General features: G+C 52.6%; 1 protein-coding gene across 1 annotated transcript in view; it reads right to left on the bottom strand.

Moving 5' to 3' along the window:
• Positions 1-4,296: 4,296 nt before the first annotated feature.
• The window catches only part of PREX1 (phosphatidylinositol-3,4,5-trisphosphate dependent Rac exchange factor 1), a 197,622-nt gene continuing 175,256 nt past the window's right edge, over positions 4,297-26,662 (bottom strand). The window contains exons 26-40 of the mRNA XM_060123573.1: positions 24,261-24,467; positions 22,845-22,933; positions 21,469-21,551; positions 21,218-21,308; positions 19,203-19,331; positions 17,637-17,678; positions 15,978-16,195; positions 14,011-14,110; positions 12,118-12,261; positions 11,911-12,025; positions 10,412-10,478; positions 8,908-9,080; positions 8,369-8,471; positions 8,043-8,110; positions 4,297-6,012 (exon numbers count right to left, since the gene is read on the bottom strand). Coding sequence (XP_059979556.1) covers positions 5,970-6,012; positions 8,043-8,110; positions 8,369-8,471; positions 8,908-9,080; positions 10,412-10,478; positions 11,911-12,025; positions 12,118-12,261; positions 14,011-14,110; positions 15,978-16,195; positions 17,637-17,678; positions 19,203-19,331; positions 21,218-21,308; positions 21,469-21,551; positions 22,845-22,933; positions 24,261-24,467 — 1,672 coding nt within the window. The 3' untranslated portion in view covers positions 4,297-5,969. The remainder of the gene's footprint in view (positions 6,013-8,042; positions 8,111-8,368; positions 8,472-8,907; positions 9,081-10,411; positions 10,479-11,910; positions 12,026-12,117; positions 12,262-14,010; positions 14,111-15,977; positions 16,196-17,636; positions 17,679-19,202; positions 19,332-21,217; positions 21,309-21,468; positions 21,552-22,844; positions 22,934-24,260; positions 24,468-26,662) is intronic.

The following is a 26,662-nucleotide window of genomic DNA, read 5'->3' as shown; positions in this document are numbered from 1 at the left end:
AGATGGCCAAGAAGCACATGAAAAGCTGCTCAACGTCACTAATTATTAGAGAAATGCAAATCAAAACTGCAATGAGGTATCACCTCACACCAGTTAGAATGGGCATCATCAGGAAATCTATAAACAATAAATGCTGGAGAGGGTGTGAAGAAAAGGGAACCCTCTTGCACTGTTTGTGGGAATGTAAATTGATACAGCCACTATGCAGAACAGTATGGAGGTTCCTTAAAAAACTAAAAATAGAATCACCATATGATCCAGCAATCCCATTACTGGGCATATACCCAGAGAAAACCATAATTCAAAAAGACACATGCACTCCAGTGTTCATTGCAGCACTATTTACAATAGCCAGGTCATGGAAGCAACCTAAATGCCCACTGACAGACAAATGGATAAAGAAGATGTGGTACATATATACAATGGAATATTACTCAGCCATAAAAAGGAAAGAAATTGGGTCATTTGTAGAGACATGGATGGAGCTAGAGACTGTCATACAGAGTGAAGTCAGTCAGAAAGAGAAAAACAAATATCACATATTAACGCATATATGTGGAAACTAGAAAAATGGTACAGATGAACCGGTTTGCAGGGCAGAAATAGAGACACAGATGTAGAGAACAAACGTAGGGACACCAAGGGGGGAAAGTGGGGGGGGGAGTGAGGTGGGATGAAGTGGGAGATTGGGATTGACATATTTACACTAATATGTATAAAATAGGTAACTAATAAGAACCTTCTGTATTAAAAAATACAATAAAATAAAATTCAAAAGAAAACACGTGAGATTCTGAACATTGCTATTGGTCCTTCAGAGAAGTCTAGGACAGGCTGGCTAGAAGACCAGAAGTCCTTTTTGAGGAATTGTATGTCCTCTCATCATAGGTGGGAGAACTGAGGCACAGAGAAGGACAAGGCCCTGCTCAAGGTCACATAACTCATCAGGGGACTCTAACTTGGGCCCTGCTGTCCTCTCCTCCTCCCAACCCTCCAGGGATGTTACTAGTGCCCAGAGAGGGGCATCTTTTTGCTAGGCTTTCTGATTCACCTCCCCTCAAAGCCCCGAAACCCTGGGGACTTAAAACCGAAGCCCCTGCAGTTGCCCTCAGAGGTTGGTCCAAAGCGCCACCTGGTGGTCAGCGATTCCAGGCAGGTCAGGGCTCACGGCAGTGGAGAGGTGGACATTAGTAACTGCAGGTTCCTGGTCACGGCCCTCATGAGCACTTCACTTTACAGTTTACAAGGGTCTTTCACATCCTTCTCATACATCCAGTTGCAAGGGAAGAAAGGAGAGAAGGAAAAGCACACAAGGGAAGAGAATATAAAAACAGAGAGCAGCTCACAGACATATATTACAGGACAAAGGAAAAAAAAACCTAAAAAGTTAGGAAGGAAAGAAAATGAAGAGGAAAGAGATAAAAATAAGAAAGAGAAATTTTAAAAAATGTTTAATAGACAAAAATAAAATACCCATACCAAGTTAGGCCAAGCCCAGCCCATAAGGGCAGGGGCCGGTACCCATCATCTAAACAGTCCCAGCCCCTGCCTCCAGGCTGCCTCTATCCCAAATGTGGGCACCCAGGAACAAGTGCTTGGGTTGGAAGTCAGGTAGGCAGGACTCGGCTGGACTCAAACCCAGGTAACCGCGAGCTCTGGGCACTACACGGTCCCTAGCGCCATCTGCTGGAAAGATAGGGCATGGCATATATCCCCTGAAAGTTAAATTTGGGTGTGAACGTCTCCATTTCTCAGAGAAGGAAACTGAGGCTCTAAGAGAGATAGTGACTTCCCACAAGTACAGCAGCCTGTCAGGTCAGGGGGCAGGCGAGGGTATCTGACTTCAAAGGTCTCAGCCCAGGCCTTCCCAGTTGTCAACAATCCAGCCCAGTCCCGGAACAAAGCCAGGTGCAGAGCATGTGGTTGGAGGCATGTGCCTTGGCCGCACACAGCTGGGGTGTGGGTTCCTGGCTCTAACAGTTATGAGCCTTCTTTCTTTTATTTAGCCATGGTTCACGGATGCCTGGTACTGGGCCAGACACTGGGACACAGCAGACAGGACTGATGTGACTCCTTCTCTCAGGGTGCTTCACTGATGGAAGAGGAAGATGGTAAATATATAAACAGTTAAATTTAGATAAAATCACAAAGTGGCCAGAACACTCCCTCCCACCTTTGGTTTCCTGAGTGGCCCCTAACACAACCTACACCAAAGGACATTATCCGAGTCAGCTCTGAGGCTCAAAGGGAGCAGAGAACCAGGGTTCGAGAGACTCATCAGCTGCGGGGATTCACCCACCTCTTGATGCTCCATTGGTCAGCACTGCAACTCCTGGTCACCAGCTCCGCTCTTAGCCAACATCACCATGGCAACTCCAGAGGTGAAGATCTGAATGGTCAAGAGGCCAGCGCTGGCAGGGCCATCCTGTAGCCGAGCAGGTGAGGTAAAGGAGTGTGTTGGGCCAGGTGGGGGATGGAAAGCTGGCACATTGCCCAAAGGCAGTGGCCACTCCTCAGCTCCAGCGGATATGTGACCAGGCAGGACACGTGGTACCACAAGGGCCACTGGGACCAGAGCTTCTGAATTTTCAAGACAAACCCCAAATCAGAATCTGGAAGTAAAAGCTGCTGGTTCTTAAGTATGAGTGCCTAGTTCAAAATTATAAAAACACCGAATCGGGAAAACAAAAACAAAACCCACGTCAATTTCCAAGTTTCAGTCCACTGGCTGCCAGTTTGAGACCTCTTGTCTCTTACAAAACACCCCCCCTGCTGTAAGCAGCCCTTCATACTCCACTTTGTATTGAGAGAAAGGCCTTCCAGAGAAAGAAACAGCCCTGGGCTTCCACCCTGTTTGCTGATGCAGCTCTGTTGTCTAAGAAGGAATGTGACTCGCTCAGCTCCTAAACCAAAGCTGCCCCTGTCCATCACCGCAGGAGAACTCACTTTTCTCATTGCAGGCCCTCAGGGTGCAGAACAGGCAGACATTCCTGCTTCCTGTAAAAGTATCTGCCTGGAGGAAGGCATCAAATCCTCCCTGTTTGACCCCCAAATACAGATCGAGCTGATGGCTGTCCCCTTAGAGCGATTTTCCCTGTATCCAAACACTGGCTTCAGACAATCCAAAAAATCAGTCCATCACTGTGCCCGAAATCCCACCAGGATTCACTCTCGTCGATTATAGTATTGAGTCTTTTGAAACCTGTAATTGAAAGACACAAGGCTCTGTCTCTGGGAGGATCCCAGTCTGGGCCTGGAGAGAATGAGCTCTGGGACAGGTAGTTTAGAAGGAAAAGAGATTAAAAGAGAAGGGGCTCTCTTCCAAAATGGCAGGACTTAGGGGAGTCCCAAGTGTGGCCGTGATAGTGGGGGGCCTTCAAGAGGAAGGCACCCGAAAGAAGCCTTTCATAGAGGTCAGCGTTTTCCAAAGCATGGGAAAGGAGGGAAAGAAACGAAGGAGCGAAGAGGTCGGGATGAAGGAGTGGGGAGGAAAGGAGGGAGGGAGACGGACAAAGGCATGGGGCAGGCCTGGCAAAACAGGTCTGCAGGCCAATTCGGCCCGGCAATGAGATTTCTCTGACTCGGCAGATGGACTCAGGCAGCTTCATAAACATGGCTCGGGCTTGGGCCGGTGATAAGGCGCTCTCAGCAAGGGACCGAGATCGCAGGTCCCGGTCTGCAGGAACAGCATCTGTGCTGGCGTCTGTTCTGATTGGTCCGTTTGCGGCCAGCGTGGATTCTGATTGGCCAGGAACCAGCCCAACCTCGTGTTGAGTTCTTGGAACTCCACTCCAGCGGATTCCGGACCAAACGGGCCTTGCAAATTGGGGCGGAGGATGGCGCGTCCCTCAGACCCACCCTAATCCGCAGGCACATGTGAGACAGAGTCCTAGCACGACATCAGAAGGAGGCGAGGGAATGCCTGGAAGAACAGTCACATTTTCCCAGCATCACAGTGAAATAGGAACTGAGAATCCAAAATAAAGGTGAAATACATATAAAGACGGTAATTTTCCTGGCACACCTGAATGGCAGCGCCGCGGTACAATCTCGGGTACTCCTCGCCAGTCCCCTGCGAGGGAATATATATACTCTGCCATTTTAGAGAAGGAAACTGAGGTTCAGAGTGGTAACTCACTGAGCAGGGATCGCTGCCTCAAGGGCCCTGACGGTATCGAAGCGATCGTCCTCCGTCCCATCTTCAAAGCCGTTGCTCACTCCGCCTGTGACGCTGGCCGGCCTAGCCACGCCCACGCCACCAGGGTTGGCCCCAAAGGAACTCGCCACAGATCAGGATCTTTGTATTATAAACCGACTTTTAATAATAATAATAAAAAATCTATCATGAATTGAATGAGAAGATCTGTACATTTCAAAGTAAACCAGTGCACGATGCCCTTGCCCTCGGGGGCCCCTCTCCGTTTCTGCCATGGGGTCCTCGTTTTGTATCTGTGCCGTCTCTGTCCTGCAACAAGCCCATCTCTTGCAATCTGGTGCAGGGTGGAAAGAGAGGGAAGGCGGCCCCTGGGGGTGCACGGGGCCAAGATGCTGATGGGTCTTCAAGCCTCCAGGGCAGCGGGAAACCCACACCTGATTTCACCCATCAGCCAAGGCTGTAAAGACTCCTCCCTTCTGTCCCAGCTGTGACATTTCCCTGCTGGCAACAGAACCTAGAGGGGACAAACTGCTGGGGGGGGGGCAGAGGGGGAATCTTGTGTGGGTCCTTGTGCCCAGGTGGGCAGGGTAGCTTCCTGTCTCTCTAGCTGGCTGAGAAGTCCCAAATGCCCTGCTCTGAGTTAACATCAAAAAATAAATTACAGAAGGTACCACTCAGTGTTTCCTGGCAGCCCTTCTACCTGCAGAGGACAGACACCAGGGTGGGGCTGCCTCTCCAATGGATGGTTCAACCCCCTCCAGCCCTCAGGCCTGGCCCAGCCACCTCTCAAACCCTTGTAGCCAGTTGTTCAAAGAACAAAGTAATTCACCCTGATACAGACCAACTGCTGGAGAACTGAGGGTGGGTGGGAAAAGGAACGCTAGTCGATACCTGTAAGCCACAGCTTAAGACCCTAATATTAAAAAGATGAAATAGTGACATCTTTTGAATTTTCAATAATTTAGTTTTTCTTTTTTTTTTTTAGTAGAACTGGGAAAAGTTGTCAATACTACCTTATGCTGGTCCCCTGTTAGACAATATAGCTTTCTTTGAAATTTAAAATGTCAAATATATAATCACGCAACCTGGGGGAAAAAAAAATCTCAGCGATACCAACGACAACATAAAAACCTCAAAATAAACCATAGAGAGTTCACGCCGTATAAATAAAGTCAGAGCAAATCTCGTGCCCAGGGCTGATGGCTCGAGTTCCAATGGCGCTGATGGCGGAAGCCGGTACGGCTTCCGACCGTCCTCTTGGTAACAGGCGCTGTGCCCTGTCCCTCTGTCTTTACGGCAGAGGCCCGGCTTCTCCGAGTCCATCGGGCAGATTAGTACAGGGTTAGGGGGGAATCTGGAAGCTAAGGTGAGGAAGAAGAGCAGACACATGTGGTTGCCTGGAATGTGGACGTAGAAGGAAACCAGAGGTTTCCAAAGTGCAGGTTGAGCCATCCCGAGGGAGCTGGGGCCGCGGGCCTCCAGCTGCAGTGCCCGTGACTTCTCCCCTGTGTTCTGGGGACCTGCAGGCCGGAGCGCAGGCCCTGGCTGCACCCATCAGTTCTGTGGGTCCCCAGCACCCCTCGGGCTTCTGCCCGAAGTGTGAAGAACATGCCAGCCCAGGGCCGATCCACCATCTCATCCAGGAGTGGGGGCACTGCTTATCCTTCCAGGAGGTGATGGAGGAGGCCGGACAGATCTTCAAGCAGGCAGGAGAGGAGGTCTCGGGCCAGCTCTGGAGAAGGCCACATGGCCCCCTGTGTCCTCCCAAATCCCAGCTCCAGAGGACGCAGCCGAGCACCAGGCACCTCAGTGTCTAGAGGTCTCCGTCCACCGGCGGCTGGCAGAGGCGGTAGAGCCTGGTGGATGGAGGTGCAGAGGATGAGGACGAGCCAGGCAGGCCAAGGCCTATTATTATTATTGCAACATGTGATCTATGTGAGCGTGTAATCCATGCCCAGAAAACAAAACTCAACAGGTGTAAAAAGATGCAGAGTGAAAAACTGATGCCACCCACTTTCCCCTAGTGGTACAGTCCCCGCCCCACAGGAGCCTTGCTCCCTCCAGACTGGCAAGGGGTTTACAAAAACAGACACATATATGCGCGCATGTTTATGTTAAGATCCTTGTGTGGGTGGGTGTGCATTTTTCCACGCTAATGGTGGCAAAGTAGACCCAGCACTCTGCCACTGGAGTCTTTTACTTAATATATCTTGGGGGCCTCTCCCTGCAGCACGTGGGGAGCTACCTTGGTTTTCTTTCTGCATTGGGAGGATTCTGAGCTCTACCCTCAAGTAAGAAGGAGCCACTAATGGGTTTCAAGCAGGGGAGACGGTAGATCTGCTGTGGGGAGAATGATGGCAGAGGGACCAGACAGGAGGCTGCTGTGGTGACACAGACAAGACAGGGAAGCAAGGTGGCACAGTGGTCAGGAGTGTGGCCTCTGGGCCTAGAATGGCTGGGTTCAGAAGCGCAACTCTGTGGTTCTGTGTGCTAGCTGTGTGACCTTGGACAAGATACTTAGCCTCTCTGGGCCTCAGTGTCCCCACCTGCCAATGGGGGATAGTAATAGTACCTTGCTCACAGAGTTGTTGTTCGGAGCAAATAAGTTAATATAGGTAAAGATACTAGAGTGGTGCCTGGAGCGGGGGAAGCGACATATAAAAGTATTTAAAAGTAATGAGGGGAGGGGCCTCCCTGACAGTCCAGTGGTTAAGAGTCCATGCTTCCACTGCAAGGGGCACGGGTTTGGTCAGGGAACTAACATCCCGCATGGCAAACGGTGAGGCCAAAAAATAAAAATTAGAAATAAAAAAGTAAAAGTAATGAGGGGAATTCCCTCGCAGTCCAGTGGTTAGGACTCTGCACTTCCACTGCTGAGGGCCCGGATTCAATTCATGGCCGGGGAACTAAGATCCCAAAAGCCATGCCACGTGGCCTAAAAATAATAATAATAATAATAATAATAACGAGGGCTAAGAGAGCGCATGCAAAAACTAGTGAATCATATATAAGATCTGTATGAGTTCTTGTATTGCTCCAACACCGTTTCCTGGTCTTGACAATGTCCTGTGGTTACGAGAGACATTATTCTTGGCGGGGGGAGCTGAGTGAAGGACCACATGGAAACTCCCTGTACAATTTTTGCAACTTCCTGTGAGTCAAACTATTTCAAAATAGTCAGATACTCAAACTATTTCAAAATTAAAAAGTTATTTAAAAATTGTGGGCCTGGGGCTTCCCTGGTGGCGCAGTGGTTGGGAGCCCACCTGCCGATGCAGGGGACGTGGGTTCGTGCCCCGGTCCAGGAGGATCCCACGTGCCGCGGAGCAGCTGGGCCCGTGAGCCATGGCCGCTGAGCCTGCGCGTCCGGAGCCTGTGCTCCGCAACGGGAGAGGCCACAGCAGTGAGAGGCCCGCGTGCCGCAAAAAAAAAAAAAAATTGTGGGCCTATGTCAACAGCAAAGCAGGGCAGTGTGGATGGAGAGGGAGGACGCATAAAAATGAGTTATTCCTGGGAAAGGGGGCTGCACACAGTACCACGAGAAGGTCTGACATCAATGTGGAGATGATGGGCCGTGAGGACAGGATGAGGTAGGTGGGCTGAGGGCTCTGAGGGCAGCAGGGTGACAGAGAAGGGCGGTGGGGGGCACACAAATTACTGCCCCATGGCTCACTGTGGGGGCCCTGCCTCACTTTCCCAGCCAAAGTGGGAGCTCTGGGAGGTAACAGACTGAGTCGTATTTGTTGTTTCCCAAATGGGATCCCGTACATGAGAGGGGAAGCCCCATCTGAACACCAGCGGGTCTGTCTGGGGTGAAGCCCAGCCCAAGTCCTGGCCTTCACAGAAGGGAGGAGAGGAAAGGGGACGGGGAGGGACAGCCACTCACCGTGGTGCACCCTGGGGCATCTGGTCCTTGACTCGGAGGTTTTTGGCCAGAATCTCCACCCTGGGGCCCTGGGAAGAAAGCACGGTGAGGCCCTGGGCTGCCTCCGCACGGAGTCCAGGGCGCTCGAGGAAGCATGTGGGTGTGGGTGGGCATAATGGGAGCTGAAATCCTCAGCCCTCTAGATGGGGAGACGGGCAGCAGCCCAGTCCCCAGACAGCCCCTCATCCCACCCGCGCTGTGAGTCCACCTCTCCCTGTGTCCACCGGGCCCGGATCTGGGTGCCCTGCACGCAGCCTGGTGGGGCCCCGGGGGGTGGGTCCCCTCACCTGCTTCCGCATGATGTCCGTGGCCTGCATGATACACTTGGGCAGCAGCCCGTGGCTCCGCGCCAGGATGGCTGCCTGCTCCAGGGAGAGGCTCAGGGTGCTCCTGCGGGGGGGCGGCAACAGGGGCGGCAGGTGAGACGGGGGCGACTGCCTGGCCCCCCACGGCCCCCAAGGCCCCAATCAGAGCAGCAGGGACAGAGGACAGAAGTGGGAAAGTGTCCAGATCTGCCCCAACCAAGAGGCACGATCATTCCTGCTTATGTTGAACGGATGCTCCAGCAGAACCAGGCTGCAGAGACGCTCAGTCACACCAATCAGGGTGAGAGAACCGGGAAGCTCAGCAGCCCTCCGAGGACCACCTCCTCCCGAGGTCCCATTTCACAGCAGACAAACTGAGGCTCGGTGGCGGGCGGGGGCAGCCACGGCCTCGTCTGGGCTCAACAGGCAGCGGCAGAATCGGGATTCAAACCTGGCCTTCGTCCTCCCGTCCCGGGCCCCCAAACCGCCCAGAGGCCCGCCCCCGCTCAGGGCCCGCACACCTCTGCATGCCCGTGCCGCACATGGTCATCTGGCAGGCCCCCAGGCGGTAGCAGAGCTCGGAGGAGATGGGGATGAGGCCGGCGCCCAAGCTCCCAGCGGCACCGGGCTTGTGGTAGACGAAGGACTTCATGAGGCGGCAGAGCTCGTCCAGGGCATTGATGGGGCGGATCAGCTGCGAGGCACACATACCCGGACGGTCGGAGGAGGCCCCCACCTGTCCTTCCTCCCCGTCATCACCTCCAATCCAGCTCCGTTACAGCAGCTGTCCTCTCGGCTCACCTCCTCTGCTCACGATATATTTCAGGCCTAACCCTCCCATCTAATTCTCTTCACCTGCCCAGGTGCGCCCACGACCAAGCCTCAGCGAATACCCACTCCTGTCCTCTCCAAATAGCAGCACCTCCCCAGGAGCAGCCTTCCCTTCTGCTCTGCCCCACCTCCCCTTTCCTGCGCCGCCTGTGCAGGCGCAGAACACTGGCCAGTGCTTCCTGTGTCGGCTCAAGACTCTGCCAGCCAGACTATTATACAAACTCCCGAAGGGCTGTGCCCAGCCCTTCTCTCGGAGCCCAGCCTCGCGGTCCGAGGCCAGGAGCCCCAAAACCACTGTCCAAATCAAGGCCTGACAGGGACTTCCCTGGTGGTCCAGTGGTAAAGAATCTGCCTTCCAATGCAGGGGACGCGGGTTCGATCCCTGGTCGGGGAACTAAGATCCCACACACCGCAGGGCAACTCAGCCTGCGCGCCACGACTACTGAGCTCGCACGCCTCAACTGGAGCCCGCGTGCCGCAGACTACAGAGCCCACGCGCTCTGGAGCCCGCGCCACAATGAGAGAGGAGAAAACCCGCACGCCACAACCAGAGAGAAGCCCACGCGCCGCAACAAGCGCTGCAACGAAGCTCCCGTGTGCCGCAGCGAAGACCCAATGCAGCCAAATAAATTAATTAATTAATTAAAAAAAAAGAAATCGAGGCCTGATAGAGAGCCTGGGCAGAGGGGGAAAGGCCTGCAGCATGCAGCAGTAGGCGGGGGGACACAGCCCCCGCAAGGCCGAGTGCAACACGCAGGAATGTGGACCAGACAGCCAGGTATTCCCACTGCTAAAGATAAACTAGAAGCCTCCGTTTTGCGGGAAATCTTTTGACTTTTAAATGCTGGCAACAAATTGGAAACACACAAAAAGAGCACTGCATGGCCGCATCTGGTGTGAGGCTCCAGCCTCAGAGAGATGCTGTGATGAACAAGGGAGACGCAAGAGGCACAGGTGAGTGGGTGCCAGTGAGAATACATCATCTAAGGAGTTCTGAAGCAGGTGGGGAAGATGTCAGGATTTCTCGAATGGGGAAGGAGTTATCACAGAAGACTTCCTGGAGGAGGGACGGCAGAGGCCTCTGGGGCATCTCGGCCAGGATTCTGGCTGGGGTGTGACCCTGGGCCCTGTCTGACCACACGAACCCCCAGCCCTGCCCAAGCTCCACGGCAGGTGAAGGGAAGGAGGGCACACCTGGTCTATCTTCACCGCTGTGGTGCTGGCGTCCGTGGGCAGGTTAGACCGTTCCAGGTAAAATGCCCTGAGAGAGAAAGACGGGGGTGAGGGTAGGGCCGCCACCCCCACCGTCCTCCCAGCCCCTGCCCCACTGCAGCCGCAGCCTCTTTGCCCTCCAACAACTGGAGGAAACAAATCATTAAGAGCGGTTGACACAGCTCTCCACACCCACAGTCACCCGTTCCTCCAACAGTCCTGGGAGAAGCAGGAAGGGGCCTCCCGGGCACTCCTCAAATGCCACCTCCCCCCGACTGGCCGTCAGAATCAGCACCGACACCCCACTCTCTCTCCCATCCTGCTGTGTCTCTCCTCTGAGCACCCTCATCACTTGACATGTCACACTGCTCTGCTTACTGGGTTATTGCATATCTCCCCTTCTAGAACAGCGCTCGGCCAACTTTTTTGGTAAAGGGCCAAAGAGTAAATATTTTAGGCTGTGTAGACCAGTCTCTGTGAAGATGCTACTCAGCTCTGCTGTTGCAACACAAAAGCAGCCAGAGACGATACACACATGGATGAACGTGGCTGTGTGCTAATAAAACTTTATTGACAAAACAGGGGGTGGGCCAGACCACAGCAGCTCTAGAATCTACCCTCCATGAAGAACAGGCTTTGTTTGGTCACTGTTGACTCCTAAGTGAGCACCCAGAACAGAACCTGGCCTATGGAAGGCCTTGAGTGACAGGTGCTGAATGAAAGAAGAGATGAATGAATGATCACAGTGGCAATTTTTAAAATATTCAGCGAACGGCACAGAACAGATTGATGGCATCGAATGATCCAGAGAGATGCCAGTTATAATAATACAGGTAGATGTTTTCTCTGAACAGACATATGAAAGCATCATTCTCCCATTTCCAAATAGTACCACACCCTGAAACCCCGGCCTCCTAATTCTCAGCCCGCCTTCTTCACGGAGGGAGAAGGTGAGGCAGAAGTAGGGACGGGCTGGGATGGGGGCAGCAGTAGTGGGAGCTGCCTCCTTGGGCCCCAGGCTTCCTCCTGGCGGATGTGACCCCTACTCTTTCTTCTCTCTGGGGGTCTCCCCTGAGCAGGGCCGAGGCTCTGGAGTCATGTCCCTCACTCACAGGCTCAAGAATCCCAGGGCCCCTGTCCCAGCTCCCACCCCCATGCAGAATGAAACAGGCATCTCCCCCGAGATGGAAGGACCTGCTTTGAAGCCAGGCAGACCCAGTCTAGCTGCGTGACTTGGGCAAGCTGGGTGTGCTCTCTGGACATCAGCTTCCTCATCTTCAAAGTGGGTTAGAATGGCTGCCAGTGACTGCTGTGAGAATCTGATGAGCTCGTGTAGGCAGAGGGCCTGGCGCACAGTAGATGCTCAAGAAAGGGCATTGCCCGCCCCCGCATTGGGGGCCCGTCCGGTGCCTTACACGCTAATGCTCACTCCCCGTGACAGTGTTCAGAATCCTGACCCATCATGTAGCCCATGCAGATACCTGAGTTTGCGGTAATACTGCTGAACCTTCTCCAGGGACTGGGCATTGATCTCCTGCTGCAAATCTTCCACCATCTGGCTGCCTGGAGGAGGCGGCACCTCCATGTTCTCCAGAGCTGTGAAGGAAGAAGAGCGAGGGCAGGTGCTTGGCTCCCGGTGTGCACGGCCATCCCCAGTGGGCCCCACTCAGCCCGTCCCCGCGGCTCACCTTTCGTGAAGAGCACGGTGTGCAGCCTTAGACTGGCCCCGCTCTCCAGGCGGGAGGGCAGCTTGGAGAAGTGATAGCTATCCAGGTAGAAGATGACCTTCAGTGCCTGCCGGCTGCCCTCGATGTGGTAGAAGACGTTGGTGTCTGGTGGGGGACGTGGTGGGGCAGAGGGCTCACCATCAGGGCCGGAGGGGCCCCGCCCCACCTCCGCGAGGGCAGCTACAGACCTCCTTCAGATCGCCACTGTGATGTCCCAGGACCTCCCTGTCTGCCCACCCCAGAGCCGCGGCTTCAGACCTTCCTGCCCTCCCACAGTCTCGGGGCACCTCAGATAGCCCCGTCCCCCTACTACTCAGAGGAGCAACCTCTGACCTCCCTTTTCACCTCCCTTGACAGGTCCCAGTTTCCACTGCTTAATTCTTACACCTGACATTGATTCTGCCCAGCTGCGGAGTTGTCCCTGTTTATCTTCAGAGCCTCACCGATGCTCCTTCTACCCCTCACCTGGTAGCCCAGGGCCTCTACCTGGCAAAAGCTACCCTCACACAGCACCTGCATCTTATTTACACACACAGCAAAGAGCTTGTGGCAGGGGTGGCACCAACACCCCATCCTGCACCCATAGCAGACATCACTAATTGATGGATAATTCTCCCTGAGCCCAAGTTGGCCTACAGACAGGCACTGCCAACCAATTCCAATTGGTCCCCGAAATGAAACCCCCTGTGCTTCTAGACTCCAGTGATATCACCTCCAAGGAGGTAAAAGTTGGTTTTGGGGGCAAAAGGAAAAAAAAAAAAAGTACTCTTTTTATATGTAAAGCACATATATACATATAGTACATAACAGATATATAGTACATCCATGATATAAAAATTTCACGGGGGTGTGGGTGATTAGGAAAAAATTGTCTCAACAAGCTCCTCAGGGAGGTGATAATAAAAAACAACAACAAAAAAAGCAGGGGTTCTCAAACTAGCATGCTTCCAAATCACCGGGAGGGCTTGCTGACACCCATTTCTGGGCTCTGCTTCCGGTCTGGGATTCAGCAGGTCTGGGAATTAGGCTAACAAGCTTCCAGGTGCCGCTGGTCCAGGGATCACACTCAGAGAACCATGGCTCTAGAACCGAGCGCAGTGATTCTCAGTCCTGGCTATACATCAAAGTCACCTGGAAAGCCTATCTTGAATCCCAAGGCCCAGGATCCACCCCACAGGCTGAATCCAAATCACCAGGGCTGGGGCTGGGACTGAGGCATCAGTATCTGAAAAGCTCCCTGGGCGATCCCAGTGCAGCCAGGGCTGAGACCCACTGGACCACAATGTGAGCTCCAGGAGGGCAGAAACCATGGCCGTATATCTCTCCACTGTGGCCCAGAACCTAAAACTGAGCCTGACTCGTATCATGTGCTCGAAATTATGGGTATGTGGATAGATGGATGAGTGTGTGGGTGGATGGGGGATGGATGGATGTATGGATAGATAAATGGATGGGTGGATGGATGAGTAGATGAATGAGTGGATGAGTGGGTAGGCAAGTGGAATGATGGGTGGGAGGGAGGGAGAAAGAAAGGAAAAAAGAAAATTATGGTGTAAGTTCTTAGAAAATCTTAACACGTCTTCATCCCACCGAAGGTTATCTCTAGGAGTTTTAATAAGAACTGGGTACTGGCTGTTTTTCCCTCTTAAGTGCTCTTGGAGACGGCTGGGTTTATAAAAAAAAGAGACCCTCTCCTTCCCTGTATGCTGGGAGCATGAGGTTTGAAAGCACTGGGTCCTGGGTCAACTTCAGGCAGCTGGCCTGGTGGCAGGGGGAGGGACAGGGTGACCCCAGAGCAGTCCCTTCCACTCCAGAACCCCGACTCCCACGGTGGGGGTAGGAGGAATCACTCACTGGCCACGTAGTTCTCGTCCAGCTGCTTGAAGGAGAAGGTGACATTGTCCAGCTCTGACAGGGTCACCCAGATGTCCTCCAACATGGTCCGTTCCTCTTTCTGCAAGAGCAAGACAGAGTGGAGGAGTCACAGGTGCCACCCCTGCCCCAGGTTTCACTTCAAGATGCTATGATTCAACTCTAGTTGACACACCAGGCTGTGGCGCTACCAGGCATGAGGTCTTGCGCAGGTCTCTCTGGGGCTGGACGTGAGATCGTGTTTGCTCCAGGCCTGTCCTGCACCTCCCAGGTCAGAGCCCATCTCTGCTCTATCATGCTGGGTGGTCCTCTTACCCGGGTCAACCCACCAATCCCACTGAACCATTCCAACGCAGCACCCAGCTCAGAGCCTGCATATCCTGGCAACTGCTGAATTAACACACTGGGTCCCGGTGTCCTCATCAGAGAAGAAGAAAGTGAGGGCTGGGTGCTCAGTTCCAGAAACCAATGAGAGGGTGTCTCCCACCAGGCAGGCACCCGTCTGCAATATCGGCCAGCAGAGGGCGCACCACGGCCACTCTTTCCCAAACCGCTGCAGCTCTGGCTTCCTGTCTGGCCCGGGAAAATGTCTAGGAGGCTCAGGGCTGCAAGGTGTGGGGAGCTCAGGCCTGGGCACACGGGTGGAGGGGCAAACAGCACAGAGCAAGTGCTGCTGCCGGCTGGATTTCTGGGGGGGCATCGGCTCTGGGTACCAGTACCCTGAAATGCGGAGTCATTGGCTCTGCCTCCTCCCGGAGCTGGTAGAGGGACCCACCCTGATTCTGAGCCCTGCGAGTGGATGGACAGGGCACTCAGAGATAAAAGAGATGTGGAGAAGGCAGGGCAGTCTGGGGGAACCAGGTCTAGAGTCAGACTCCCAGGTTCACACAGGTTCCCTGGGCCTCAGTGTTCTCATCCTTAAAAAGTGGGTGGTGAAAGGACCTATCTGGGGGCCACTGCAAGGACTAAACAAGGTGCTATTTGCATCAACAAAGTTCACCTGGATTACCACAAAAGCCTGCTCACTGGTCTCCCAGTTTCTGCCCTTGCCCCTCTACACTCTTCCCCACCCCGCAGCCTGGGTGATCCTTTAAGTATCAAAGTCAGATCCTGTCCCTCCTCTCCTCAAAACCCTCCCCTGACTGCCACCCACTCAGAGTAACAGCCAAAGTCCTACAACAGCCTGCAAGACCCCGAACAGTCAGACCCCAGTTAATTCTCAGGACTCACCTCCCCCACCTTCCCCGGGCTCACGCACTCTATTCCAGCCGCACTGGGTACCTCGTTGTATCTCAAACACTGCGTGCATCCTCCTGCCTCAGGACCTTTGCACCTGCTGTTCTCTCTGCCTGGAGGGCTCCTCCCCAGTGTCCTCATGGCTCACCCCCTCCCCTCCTTCGGCTCTTAGGTCAGATGTCACCTCTCACTGAGGCCTTCAGTAGCTGCCTTATCAAAACTTTCAACTGCCACCGCCCCAGACCTTCCCCTTAGCCCTTAACACTATAAATGAGGGTTTCTCACCTGCAGCACTACTGACACTTGGGGCCAGATAATTCTCTGCCGGGGGGTGGGGACGGGGGTGAGCATTCTGTGTGTTGTAGGAGGTTAGCAGCCTCCCTGGCCTCTACACACCAGATGCCAGTAGTACTTCCTCTTCCCTCAGTTGTGACAACCAAAAATGTCTCCAGAGTTTGCCAAGTGTACCCTGGGGGCAAAACTGCCCTGGTGAGAACCACTGGTCTGTACCATCCCTGGTCCTTAGTTGTTTATGTCTATCTCCCCAAAATCAGGGTATAAGGTCCCTGAGTAAACGAACTCTCTGTTTTGTCCACTGCTGGGTCCCCAGTGCCTGTAACAGTGACACATAGTAGGTGCTCGATAAACAGCCGCTGAATAAATGAACGGGGTGAGCGACAGCCTGAGCAAGACCTCCCCCGCCCCCCACTCACCGCAGCCGGCGAGAGCAGGGACTGGCAGTGCAGGAGGACGCCAGTGGCCGCCACCTGCTCCAGCCACTTGCGGCTGGCGTCCCGGCTGCTCTCCTCGTACTCGCCATTGTTGTTGTAGCGGTAGCTCAGGGCCGCCAGCAGCTGCTCGGAGAAGGTGCACACGGCAGCCACCAGTGCCTGGCAGAAGATGCTGTCCCTCCGCAGCTGCAGCTCTGTGTCTGTGGACAGAGGGGACGGGGCCGCGCTGGGCAGGGGGCTCCTGTACCATCAGCAGGCCTGTACCCCACAGCCCGGGGCCCGGGACTAGCCTCCTCTCCCCAACATGACCACCCATCCGGGGCCAACTGGCAGACAGAATTCATTCATCCCAGGCACCAAAGGCAACTCCATAAAACTCAACTCTCCAAAAGCCAAGCCAATCCGTGGAAAAACTCAGCCCCCTCAATGACCCATCTGCCTAGTAAAACAACAAAACAACTTGTGATTTTCCAAGGGCGTTCCCCAAACCCTTACCCTCAGCTGTTCATTTATTAGGAAATTTCTCAGCATTGATTGAGAGTGATGATGCCAGCTCCATGTTTTAAGAAATGCAGTTTACCATTTTCTCTATTTTTGAGAAGTATGCCTTCTTATCATCCCCCACCACCACTTCCTTGCCCCCTGCTTGTGATGTGATTTACAGAACTGGCCAATTTTGGGCAATCAGTCATTCAGGGTCCTAATATCCTGGAAGGGATTTTTTTCTTTTCTTTTGGCTGTGCCACGCAGCTTTCGGGATCTTAGTTCCCTGACCAGGGATCGAACCCAGGCCCCAGCAGTGAAAGCACCGAGTCCTAACCACCGGACCACCAGGGAATTCCCTGGAAGGGATTATTTTTGTTTCTTTGTTTGTTTTTGTTTTTATTTTTGCGGTACGCGGGCCTGTCACTGTTGCGGCCTCTCCCGTTGCAGAGCACAGGCTCCGGACGCGCAGGCTCAGCAGCCATGGCTCACGGGCCCAGCCGCTCCGCGGCATGTGGGATCCTCCCAGACTGGGGCACGAACCCGTGTCCCCTGCATCGGCAGGCGGGCTCTCAACCACTTGCGCCACCAGGGAAGCCCGGGAAGGGATTATTTTTGATGACTGGCTCTAGCCAATGGGTTTTCAGTGACCAATTTTGACCCAGATCCTATTCTAGCTGCCCCTTGGCTGAGAATTTCTGGAAGGAAGGGAGGGACAGAGAACATCTCCAAGATTCCCCTAGGCCCCCGTCAGCCCCTCCTCCACCCCACTGTCTTCGGGGTAGGAAGCCCAGGCTGGGGCTGAGGGCTCTACCGGCAAAGAGCCTCCCTAATTGTCGGTGCTCTATCCTGTGTCCTCGTCAAGATCAGCCCAGGCCTGGGAAGTGGTAAGAGACAGTGCTCCTGGCTCCAGGGCCCTGAGACTTGTCCCCCAGACACAAGAGGAAGAAGTGAGGTCTGAGTAGTTCTTGGAGGGGCTAGAGGCCATGGTGTTACCTCCCCCTGTGCAGACCCCGACGACCAGGGGAAAAGTCAACCTTGGCCGGCGGAAGAGGCCTTCCCCGGGGTGCGGTCATGGGCACTGGCTGCCGGGGGGCCTCTCCCGGATGCACCTGGGTGTGTGCAAATCACAGACAGCTGCCCCTTCGAAGCCCTCACCTGTGCATTTCAGCAAGGCCAGGAGAAGCTGGTTCTTTCCATCTGGAAGGAGAAGGAGATGGGCTGAGAGGGGTTAGCGGAAGAAGCAAGTCGAGCCAGGCCTCCCCGCAGCCCACGTGCCTGACCCCTTCTTGCAGCGAAGCTCTGGGCACACAGAGCCGTGCTCAACAAGCTCTGACTGAATGTTGAGCAGATTCCAGAAACCCCAACTGTCAGCTGCACCCCAACTGTCTACACAGAGACTCAAACCAGCCCCTCCAACTAATGGGCCAGAGCCCCCAGCCCACACCTTGTACCTGTGCGTGGGCACACCCTGACACACGTGTGTACGTACATGTGGGAGCACACTCAGAGCACGTACACTCACACGTGTACTCAGGTACTTATTCACATCGTCCTACACAGCCAAGCCCTGCCCACAGGTAGACAAAGCCCAGACCTTCCAGACACAGGCCTAACACCCTGGTCTCTTTCCGTCAAATAAAGGCTCTTGGGCCCAGAAGGGGCTTAAAAGAAAAATCTGAAAGGCCCCTGGATTTGCCCTCTTGTGATACATTCTGTCCTCGGGAGGCACTAAGATGCAGGGCAGGGTGTGGTAATAACACCAGCAAATGCTTACTGAGGACTTACTGTGTGCCAGGCACTGTACTAAGTACCTTGTTTGTACCGACTCGTTTATCCCTCACAACAACACTATGAACCCATTTTACACATGAAGAGACTGGAGCACAGAGAAGTCAAGGAACTTGCTAAGGTCGCACAGCCAGTAAGTGGGAGAGCTGGGGTTCGAGCACCGGCCATCTGGCTCTGGAGTCCATGCTCTTCACCAGTCACAGTTTTGGAAGACAGGACAGCTCAGGGCCAACACAGACTTCCAAGTCAGAGGGTGCTGTTCCTGGGGTCATGACCCTGGGGCCAAGCACCTCCTGCTGTCCTGGTCAGATGTCTCCCTGGCCTGGGATCCTTCTAACCCAGGAGTCCCAGGCTCAAATGCTGCCAAGGGCCAGGCAGGTAACATAAGGTGCATGAAGCAGACCCCAGGCCACAGGCCGTGGTGGGATCCATGTGGACTGGGAGGCGCCCCTCCCCCACCTAAAGAGGGTGGCCGCCACTCATCTCCAGCCAAGTGGGGTCTCGGATTATAAATGCTGGCAGCAGGTTCACAGTGTTTAATGCTGCGGCATTAGACATTACCTGGCAGCCCAAGTCTGATCAGGACCCACCCACCCCCCAACTTGTAACCTGGTTAATAAGCAAAAGGAACTGAACTACATCCACAATTTTGGAAGCTGAGAAGGAACAAGTTCAGCCTTCTTAGCCTCCTGACTCTGCAAGGAAGCCCCAGGCACCCCAAATCAGCGGTTCCTTGATCAAGTGTGTACTGTCCCAGGGCCTTGCCCAGGGCAGGACACAGCTGAGAAAGGGACACTCTCTCTTCCTGTCCTCTCCCTGGGCCTGGAGAGACATGGGGCACGGAGATGGACCCATTCCTGATCCTTCCACGTTGCACATCAAGAACCAAAGGCCACAAAACCTCCACATCACAGCCTTCCCCGCCCAGCTGACCTTCCACGTATCTCTGAATGTTGTCCACCAGGGTCTTGATGGAATTGGGGAGGTTCCAGGGGTCCTCCTGGATGCTGATCTGGATCAAGCTGCGGCCACGAATTGTACACTCCTCTTTCTGTTTGAACTCTGGGGCAGAAAGCGACATGAGGGCAGGAAAGGGACAATTAGATAGCTTTGGAAAATGGTGGCACAAAGGCCTCTGTACCATCACTAGATTCCAAAGCTCAGAATCTTAGGTCAAGGATGCTGGCAGGACTCTAGGGTACTATGGTCCATGGAAGGCAAATACATGGTAAGTGTGCTACGAATTCATAGTATCACACTCATGGCAGACATTGCTGATCAATCTCAGCACTCCTTCCCGCTCGTCTGAGGCCGCGACTCCTCACAGGTACAACAAATCCAATGCAGACATCACAAATCAATCAGGGCATGCTTGTCTCCTAAGCCTGGATGTAGTCACGGAAGGATTCTCGGGTACTACCTCCTCACAGCCACAACCAATCGAGCTGGCACGTGAGCTGTAACCTAGCGTAACCTTTTCCCTACACAGAGGAGGACGTCCAGGCACAGAGTGGAAAAGTGACTTGCCTCAAGTCACACAGCAGGGTAGTGACAGAAAAGGGACTTGAACCTGGCCCCAGACAAGCAAACACAGGTCCCTGCTCCTTTGGCCTCTTCCCTGCTACAAAGTCCCAGGTTTCTGAGATATGTGTGGTTTTGTTTCCTCTGAGTTTGACATTTCTTCTTCCTAAGGTCCATCCCAGGGAGAGATGATCCTGAGACAGCAGGAGGGAGAGCTGAGCTAGGGCACCCCAACGTCTCACCACTTCCGACCCTCACTTAGGAGCAACTGCCTGTTTCTTTTCCTATCTCCTGAACTCTACTTGAAGCTCCTTGAGGTCAGAGGCAGTGTCACTTTCATCTAATGGGCCCCAGGGCCCAGCACAAGGCCTGACACAAGCTGGTTCTTGGAAATTATTTACTGGATGTATGAACGCATGGATGCATGGAGTAGACAGATGGGTGGATGAGTGGGTAGGTGGATGGGTGGGTGGATGGATGGATGGATGGATAGATGAATGGATGGATGGATGATGGATGGATGGATGGATGGACAGATGGGTGGATAGATTAAATAGGTGGGTGGATGGGTAAATGGGAGGAGAAGTAAATAGAGGGACATAAAAGTCAATCTTTTTCTCTCAATCATTTCAAGAAGGTCTCAGTTTGGTGCTGGTAAGTCCTTAACACTTCTTTAACTCACTAATCCCCCTCAGGAATAAGGAACAAAGAGTTCTGGGCAGGCAACAGTGCCTAACTACAGTACAATGACATTTTTTGTTGCTGTTTCCATTGGATTTATCATTATTTTATGACATTTTATACTGGTTTTCCATTTACGGGGAGTTAAATAAGGTCCTTTCAAAACTGAATTTTTTAAAGGGAGACAGTTTGATCTATCAATAATATGGGCAGCAAACGAATATGGTTTAAAAAATGTAAAGATGTTGGCAGATTCTATGAATATGTCTAAAACGATGAAGGGGCTGTGGGTGGGGTGTCTGAGGTTTGGCAAATCGTGCTCCAGTCCTTCCCCTCATGTTATAAACAGGCAGATGGAGGCCCAGAAAGGCTCAGGGACCAGCCCAGCGGTCCACACACTTTTTCTGTAAAGAGTCAGATAGGAACTGATTTAGGCTTTGCAGGGCATACAGTCTCTGTCACATATTCTTTCTTTCGTTCCGTTTTAACAATCCATTATAAATGAAAAGTCATTCTGAGCTCACAGTCTGTACAAAAACAGGCCATGGGCTGGATCTGGCCCACGGGCTGATCCTGCTGACTGCCCCTGGACTGACCCATAGCCATTCAACAGGTGAGGGGCAAAGCTGAGAACGTGGCCCAGGTGGCCTGACGCCTGTCCAGCACACGTCACCCATTGCAGCCCGTCTCCCCGACGGATGCTGGATGTCATCCCTCGCCCTGCCTGGGGACTCTTCTCTGCTCACCTTGTAAGCTGTGGTCCATGGGGAAATGCCTGGTCTCTTCAAAAGCTCTGCTCATGACTGGCCCCTTGAGGAGTGCATGGATGGAGTCCACCTGGGTGGCGGGAAGCTCTGGGTTAGTTTGGCCCACAGGGCCCTCCAAGTGGCAGGGACTCATTACTCATAGCCCCTGCCCCGGCTCCTGGCTTATGGGTTCTTACCAGGGGTGATGGGAAGAACTCAAGGTCAGGCCGGAGTTGGGACAAAGGTCCTACCTGGTTAAAGAGGTGCTCCAGGCAGCCATGAAGCTTGTCCTGCTTGTCTGACGGGATCCTCATGTCACAGGGCAGCTCGTCCCCTTGCAGAAGGAAGAAACCACAGCCATCAACTATTCCTGCCCCATCTCACACCTTCCCAGCCTCTTTCTCAAGAAAGCAATGTAGCTACAGAGCTCCAAAACCCACAGTGGACTTGGAGTCTCATAGACCCAGGTCCTGGCTGTGTGACACTGCACAAGTCACTTGACCTCTCTGCACCTCGGTTTCTTCATCTGCAAAATGGGCAACAGGAACTAAAACATTACGCAATTGTAAGTCAATGTTATTAGTTTTCACTCTGCAGACGAGGAGACAGAAAGTCAGATATAAGGAACCGGATGCCAGTCTCCTCATTCATCCCCCAGTCATTTCATTTAAATCAGCTGCCACATGTGAGCGCCTTCCTAAAACCTCCCCAGGGATAGTTTTTGCAGCTGAATATCTTATGTGATGAGATATTTACCTAAAGTTCAGAAGTATCTGTGACTTTACGTGAGCTTCTTTTTCTTCTGTTAAACTGAAGTATGATTAAAATTAAATTTTTATGCACAGATACTGCCTCTGGAAGGACACATAGGGCAGTAGTGACAGCGGGAGCTTGGGAACCGGGAGGCCGGGTAACAGGGGTGGGAGGGAGGTTTGCCACTACCCACCCTCTCATGCCTTTTGAATTATGAACCATGTGGATGTCTGTCTTATTCACAAAATAAAATTTTTAAAGGCTGAAATCAATAAAACTAAAATAAAAACAAATTTCAGTCTTTCAGTAAAAATTCCAAGTAACATAGAATCTAATTTATAAAATCTTATTTACGTCTGTCTGTCCCTCCAGCCGTCCACCCACATTTCTCCACATCTGTGCAGAAATACATGTTCACCAGCAATCCCCAAATATAATCAATAGTCATTTCTGGGGGAGAGGCTGAGATTCTGACTTATTTCCATGTACTTCTTTTGAACTTTCCTGTGTCATTTGAATTTTTGGTTTGCGCATGCATCATTCACGGAAACCATCAGGTCACCCTATTTTAGTAACGTTGGAGCCCTCACCACAACATGTAACTGCATCGTGTGTGTTTTTATTTGTCCCGTGTCCGTGGCGTTCACGGAGAACGTGAGGGCTGGGATCTTTGTCTCTTCATTCACTGCCGTGGTCCCAGCACATAACTGGTGAGCAATAAATGTTTGCTAAAGGACTGAAGGAAAACCACTACCACACCATGCAAAGTAATAGAAGACAATATAACATGGAGTGAAGCATAACAAAATAAAAATAAACAAAACAGAATCGCGCTGGGGGACCCCTCTCCTGGAGCACAAGCCTCTGCACTCACCAGACCCCATCTCGTCGCTGCCCAGGTAGGAGCTGTTACTTCTCACGCTGGTGTAAGACAGGACGGAGTCCCGATTACTGTTACACTCACTGCAAAGCAGCAGAGACGAAGGCATGAGTCACCCTCCCACTCACAGCCTCTGGTCCCAGCACCCGGAACCCACTTTCTGGAGTGTAGACAAAACCCTTGGGTGGACGATTGGTCCAGAGAAGGCACCGTGGGCCAACCGCCAGAGCCACAGACGGGCAGTGTTGTCCTGGTGCGTTTTCTAGGTCTGACGCTGGGGAAACATTTCCAGGCCTCAGTACAGAAGTGGTAGGTGGATAATGAATCATTTTCGTTTGGGTGTAACTCCTGTCACTGTCTTCATGGGACAGCCTTGTCCCTGGACACACCTGCATTCGCCACACTTGGCCACATGGTTCCATATTTTGTCTCCCCAGCCTGGCTAGAAACCTCCTAAGAACAAGGACTGTGTTTGCTTGGCTTGTATCCCAGGAAGTCAGAAGGCATGGGGAATTAAAAACCACAACCCTGAAATTCTTTCCTTTACCTTTCTGACAATTAAAGGAAAAATCGGAGGACCCAAAAATGTCAGAATGGAAACCCAGAGAGAGGGAGAGATCTTGGTCTGTGGACAAGAGGCTCCAGGAACACACGGTACCCAGTCAGCCAGACCATTTCGTAATACAGACACCAAGAAACACCGACCAATCTGGTCCCTTGAAGACTGAAAGGATATAAAAGCTGGAAGGATGGGGACCAAAGCCTTTCTTGCCAAATTCTATCAGTTCTGTATTTTGCCCACGAACAACTGAAGTGCCCCTCCAAGACTCTACTTTAACCACAATGGTCAGATGTTATGTAACCTTTCACTGGAGGCTATGGTGCTTGTTTATTTGTGGTAAGGAATTCCATTCACTCACTCTATAGTTTATTACAGGAAATTGGGGTTTCAGTCTATTTAACCCACTAATTCAAACTTCCCTGATCTTGTTAATAATTAACCAGGAGAAAACAATTCAGATCCTCTGAGTCAGCAGGGGAAAAAATGGTCTTACTCCCTGGATCAAGTAAAAATAGTGTTTGTTGCAGAAACCAGAGGTCTTAACGTTGATTTTAAAACACACTGCAGATCTTGACTTTTCCTTGGACCACATTCCATCAACGTGTGCGGAGTGGAGCCAAGGCAGAAAGGATGGGTGGTGTCCACCAGGGGACGGGGAGCCGAAGGGGGCATCTGGGGTGTGCTGTGGGGCGCGGCCTAAGCCCCCAGGACCACATGGCTAGGCGACAGCGCCCCGTCCCACTGCTTCCTGGGAAATGTCCTCTGATTCTGACTTTCCCACAGCGGAGGCCTCAACTGTGTCAGTGGCCATTCACAGCAAACCCCACGAGAGCCCCGCTTGCCCCCACCTGTAGGAGTCCCGGTAGCTCATGGTGTCATGGCCCGAGTCCTCCTGATCGTCCTCTGACACCTTGAAGCACACTTTCTTGCTGCCCCCGTGGTCGGTCCTGTCCATCTCAGTCTCTTCGCTGACCAGCTGGGGGGATGAGGCCTCCTCGGCCAAGGGCGGATCGCAGGACCCACCCGAGGTGGGCTCCGTGATGGTGGACAGCAGCCTGCAGGAGCAAAGACTTTGAACTTAAAGGCAGAGGCCCGTGGCTCCACTTGCCTCCATGGAGGCCCCAGACAAGGCCCTGACCTCAGGCCACACCTTTTTTTTTTTTTTTTTTGTGGTATGCGGGCCTCTCACTGTCGTGGCCTCTCCTGTTGCGGAGCACAGGCTCCGGACGCGCAGGCTCAGCGGCCATGACTCACGGGCCCAGCCACTCCGCGGCACGTGGGATCTTCCCAGACCGAGGCACGAACCCGTGTCCCCTGCATCGGCAGGCGGACTCTCAACCACTGTGCCACCAGGGAAGCTCAGGCCTCACCTTTGATCCTAAGCAGAGGGAACCATCAAATGCTCTGTGTCCCTTCCCTGAAAATCCCACCAGCAGGGCTTCCCTGGTGGCGCAGTGGTTAAGAATCCGCCTGCCAATGCAGGGGACGTGGGTTCGATCCCTGGCCCAGGAAAATCCCACATACCGCGGAGCAACTAAGCCCGTGCGCCACAACTACTGAGCCTGCGCTCTAGAGCCCGCGAGCCACAACCACTGAGCCCTTATGACACGACTACTGAAGCCCACGTGCCTAGAGCCCGTGCTCTCTAACAAGAGAAGCCACCGCAACGAGAAGCCTGCGCACCGCAACGAAGAGTAGCCCCCGCTGCCCACAACTAGAGAAAGCCCGTGCAGCAACGAAGACCCAATGCAGCCATAAATAAATAAATAAATAAATAAATAAGAAAATCCCACCAGCAACTTCGCAGATGTGAATACATTGTCCCTCCTGTAGGGGGCGTGACATATGGACACTCTTTATTTCACAGCCAAGCTACACACAGGCTCCAGAGAAAAGAAGGCAACTGGGAAACGTGGTCTATAAGGGCCATATGGTCTCAGTTACAACTATACACTCAACTCTGCTGCTGTCCTGTGACAGCACCACAGACAACATGTAAAGAAATGGGCATGGCTGTGTTCCAATAAACCTTTATTTTTTTTAAAAAAAGCAGTGGGCTGGATTTGGCCCATAGGCCCTAGTGTGTCAATCCCCAGCATAGAGTATAATTGTTAAGACTATAGGTTTTTAAGACAGACAGACCCCAGGTTCAAATCCCAGTGCTACCAATTCCTAGTTCAGAGACCTAAAGCTAATTATTAAACCTCTCTGAGACTCAGTTTCCTCATCTGGAGTAATATCACTATCTATGTCCTAAGCTGCTGTAAAGATTAAGGGAGTTAAAATATGTAAAGTGCTTAGAAGAGTGTCTGGTGCCTTGTAAGTGATCAGTAAACCCTGGCTGATATAATCCTACTACATCTCAATGAGGTCAGTATTATGATTAGCCCCATTTTAACAGGTGAGACCATCAAGGCTCAGAGAGGTTAAGTGACTTGCCTAAGGTCACACAGCTAATAAGTGGCAGGGCCAGGATCAAACCCAGGCCTCCTGCCTCCAGACCCTACATTATTTTTCCTATTCTCATTGACAATTTCTATCATACACAAAAGGAGAGGGACCAGTATGATGGACCCCAGGTAACCAGCTGCCAGCTTCAACAGTGGCAACTCAGGATCCACTTTTCTTTCCTCCATCTTTCCTGTTGCTTTTTCTTTTTCTGGAGTGTTTAAAACAAACCTAAGATATCATATAATTTCCCCTATAAACACTTCCATATGTGTCTCTAGCACATAAGGATTTATTTTTAAAGCAACGGTTCTCAACTGAGGGTGCTTTCTGTCCCCCACTCTCCCACTCCAGGAAACGGTTAGCAATTTAGCAAGTTCCCTCAGGCGCAAACATTTAGCAACGTCCAGAGACATTTTTAGTTGTCACAACTGAAGCAGGGCAGGGAGGGGTGGGCTAGCTACTGGCATCCAAGGAGTAGAGGCCAGGAATGCCACTAAGTATCCCACAACAAAGAATTATCGGGCCCAAAATGTCAACCGTACTGAGGCTGAGAAACACTGTTGTAAACATAACCAGTCACTGTTACCACACCTAACTAAATCAATCATTCCATAATACCATCTAGTTCCCAGACCACGGGATCCCTGATGCTCCCCAAAGTGTCTTCTCACAGATGGTATGTTAGAAACAGAACCCGAACCAGGTCCAGACACTGTATTCGGTTGATGTGTCTCTCAAGTCTCTTCCCTAACAGTTCCTCCTCCCCCGCCTCCCTGTACCGGCTTCCCCTCCAATCATT

Source organism: Lagenorhynchus albirostris, chromosome 15 (genome assembly GCF_949774975.1).
Source record: "Lagenorhynchus albirostris chromosome 15, mLagAlb1.1, whole genome shotgun sequence".
NCBI lineage: Eukaryota > Metazoa > Chordata > Mammalia > Artiodactyla > Delphinidae > Lagenorhynchus > Lagenorhynchus albirostris.
This window is presented reverse-complemented; position numbering and strand designations above follow the sequence as displayed.